This window comes from Babylonia areolata, chromosome 19 (genome assembly GCF_041734735.1).
Source record: "Babylonia areolata isolate BAREFJ2019XMU chromosome 19, ASM4173473v1, whole genome shotgun sequence".
Classification (NCBI taxonomy): domain Eukaryota; kingdom Metazoa; phylum Mollusca; class Gastropoda; order Neogastropoda; family Buccinidae; genus Babylonia; species Babylonia areolata.
In genome coordinates, this window is record NC_134894.1 from 58,867,164 (window position 1) to 58,869,663 (window position 2,500).

At 51.2% G+C, this 2,500-nt stretch overlaps 1 protein-coding gene across 2 annotated transcripts in view; it reads right to left on the reverse strand.

The window, feature by feature from the left end:
- LOC143294378 (putative transporter YutK) overlaps window positions 1-2,500 on the reverse strand; it is a 53,686-nt gene that overhangs the window by 35,934 nt on the left and 15,252 nt on the right. The window contains exon 1 of one of the 2 annotated variants that reach the window (XM_076605849.1): window positions 2,152-2,290. The exons of the other annotated variant lie outside the window; for it this stretch is intronic. Within the exon in view, the coding sequence (XP_076461964.1) occupies window positions 2,152-2,160 (9 nt within the window). The 5' untranslated portion in view covers window positions 2,161-2,290. Of the gene's footprint in view, window positions 1-2,151; window positions 2,291-2,500 lie in introns of those variants that run through there. 2 annotated transcript variants of the gene reach the window in all.

A 2,500-nucleotide genomic window follows, 5' to 3' on the forward strand; every position in this document is an offset into this window, starting at 1 on the left:
GGTGTGTTGCTTAATTCGAGTTTGAACAGCTGTGCAAAAAGCGCACTTACAGCACTGACGCACACACTTGAGCCGGAAAGTATCAGCTCTCAGACATAATCTTTCTCTGTGCCTCTCTCTCTCACACACACACACACACACACACACACACACACACACACTGACGCTGTGTTCCACACACGCAGCAATTCACGACATACAAGCAACGATGGCTTTGTGCATGTATCATAGCTCGTATTTGGTGTATGTTTTGTAGTTTTTATTTGTAGTGTACGTTTGCTAAGCGTCCAACTGTCAATGCAAAGGAACAACAGTTAACGATTCTTTTTTTCCCGAAGTTTGAAACTCCAGTCGCGATTATAGAATATTGCAGGAGAATCAGATATACATATGAAAGACCTAAAGCTTTTGGTTTGATCCTGACCGATTTGCTGAAAAAAGCAATGTCGAGTGGCGACTGGCTGCCTAAGTCGATTAATATTTGTATGTGTCAATGACTTATTACGGACCCAAAACCTATAACCTGTGTGTGTGTGTGTGTGTGTGTGTGTGTGTGTGTGTGTGTGTGTGTGTGTGTGTGTAGGGTGGGGGTGGGGGGTGTCCAGGGTGATGGCAAGTGTGTGTGTGTGTGACTTTCCTCTCAAAGTTATAATTTATGTGAGAAAAAAAAATCTAGGCTGCCGGGCACATAGAGCCTAATGCTCATCGGTAAGCTCCAGCGCTCTGAGTGAATCTGGTTTCGCTGGTGTTTTTCTTATTCCGAACGTGCTCGTTGGGACAAACACCTCTCGATTTGATCAAAACGACAAAGTAATTGACTTCCAGATCTAATTAACGAAAATGTTTAAGACAAAGCTTCATTGGATTAACTTGACAAAGAACGTGACAAATGAGAAACGGGCCTTTAATTATTGGGACGGATGTAACCAAGGTAGCGGAATTTTTCCCTCTTATTTAGTCGTCAAATACATCGACAGTAACGTCGCACACACCGTCACACGCACATACACACACACACACCACCACCACCACCACCACCACCACCGCCACCACCACTGCGACACACACACACACTCAGACACTCCACCACCACCACCACCACCATCACCGCAACACACACACACACACACACACACACACACACACACATACACAACCATCAGCACACCACCACCACCTTGCCACACACACACAAAACCACAAACCACCACCACCACTACCACCGCAACACACACTCACACTCACACACACATGCACGAACTCACACATACACACCACCAACAGCACACCAGCACCACCGTGACACACACACACACACACAAACAGCACACCACCACCACCTTGCCACACACACACACACACACCACCACCACCACCACCACCATCACCACCAAACACACACACACACTGACACACACACACACCACCACCACCACCACCACACACAACACACACACACACACACACACACACACACAACACACACGCACACACTACCACCACCACCCACCCACCCACACACACACCACCACCACCATCATCATCACCTCCACCACCACACACACACACACACACACCACACACGTGACACACACACACCACCACCACCACCACCACCACCACCACTACACACACACACACACCACCACCACCACCACTACCACCACCACCACCACCAAACACACACACACACTGACACACACACACCACCACCACCACCACACACAACACACACGCACACACCACCACCACCACCCACCCACCCACACACACACCACCACCACCACCACCACCATCACACCACCACCACACTGACACACACACACCCACCCACCCACACACCACCACACCAACACACACACAGACTGACACACACCACCACCACCACCACCCACCACCCACCACACACCACCACCACCACACACACACACCACACACCACCACCACCACCACCACCACCATCTCCACCACACACACACACACACCACACACACACACACACACACACACACACACACACACACACACACACACACCACCACCACCACCACCACCACCACTACCACCATCTCACACACACACACACACACACACACACACACACGAAACACACAACACACACACACACAACACACACAACACGTGGCTTACTTCCTCCATCGCGCCGGTTGAATGAGAAGCACGCTGGCTGTGGGAACGCACGGGAACGGAAACGGGGATAGGGAAAGGGCAATAACTATCACAAGTTGTTGAACACCCAAGCTTTGTGACCTACTGATCGCCGTTCGCCTCTATAATCCGCCGCCGCTGCCACGCGGGAACTGGTCTTGAACAAAGATCGTCAGTCTCGCCCTCCCTCTCCTCACTCCCTCCCCACCCCCCCTCCCCTATCTTGACCCAGTCCAAGGAGATAACAATGACCCCCCCCCCCCCCCCTACGGCGGAACTCACGGTGATACCTCGCAGCCGCTAATGTTACTTTTAAAAGGGTAGTAGGGCG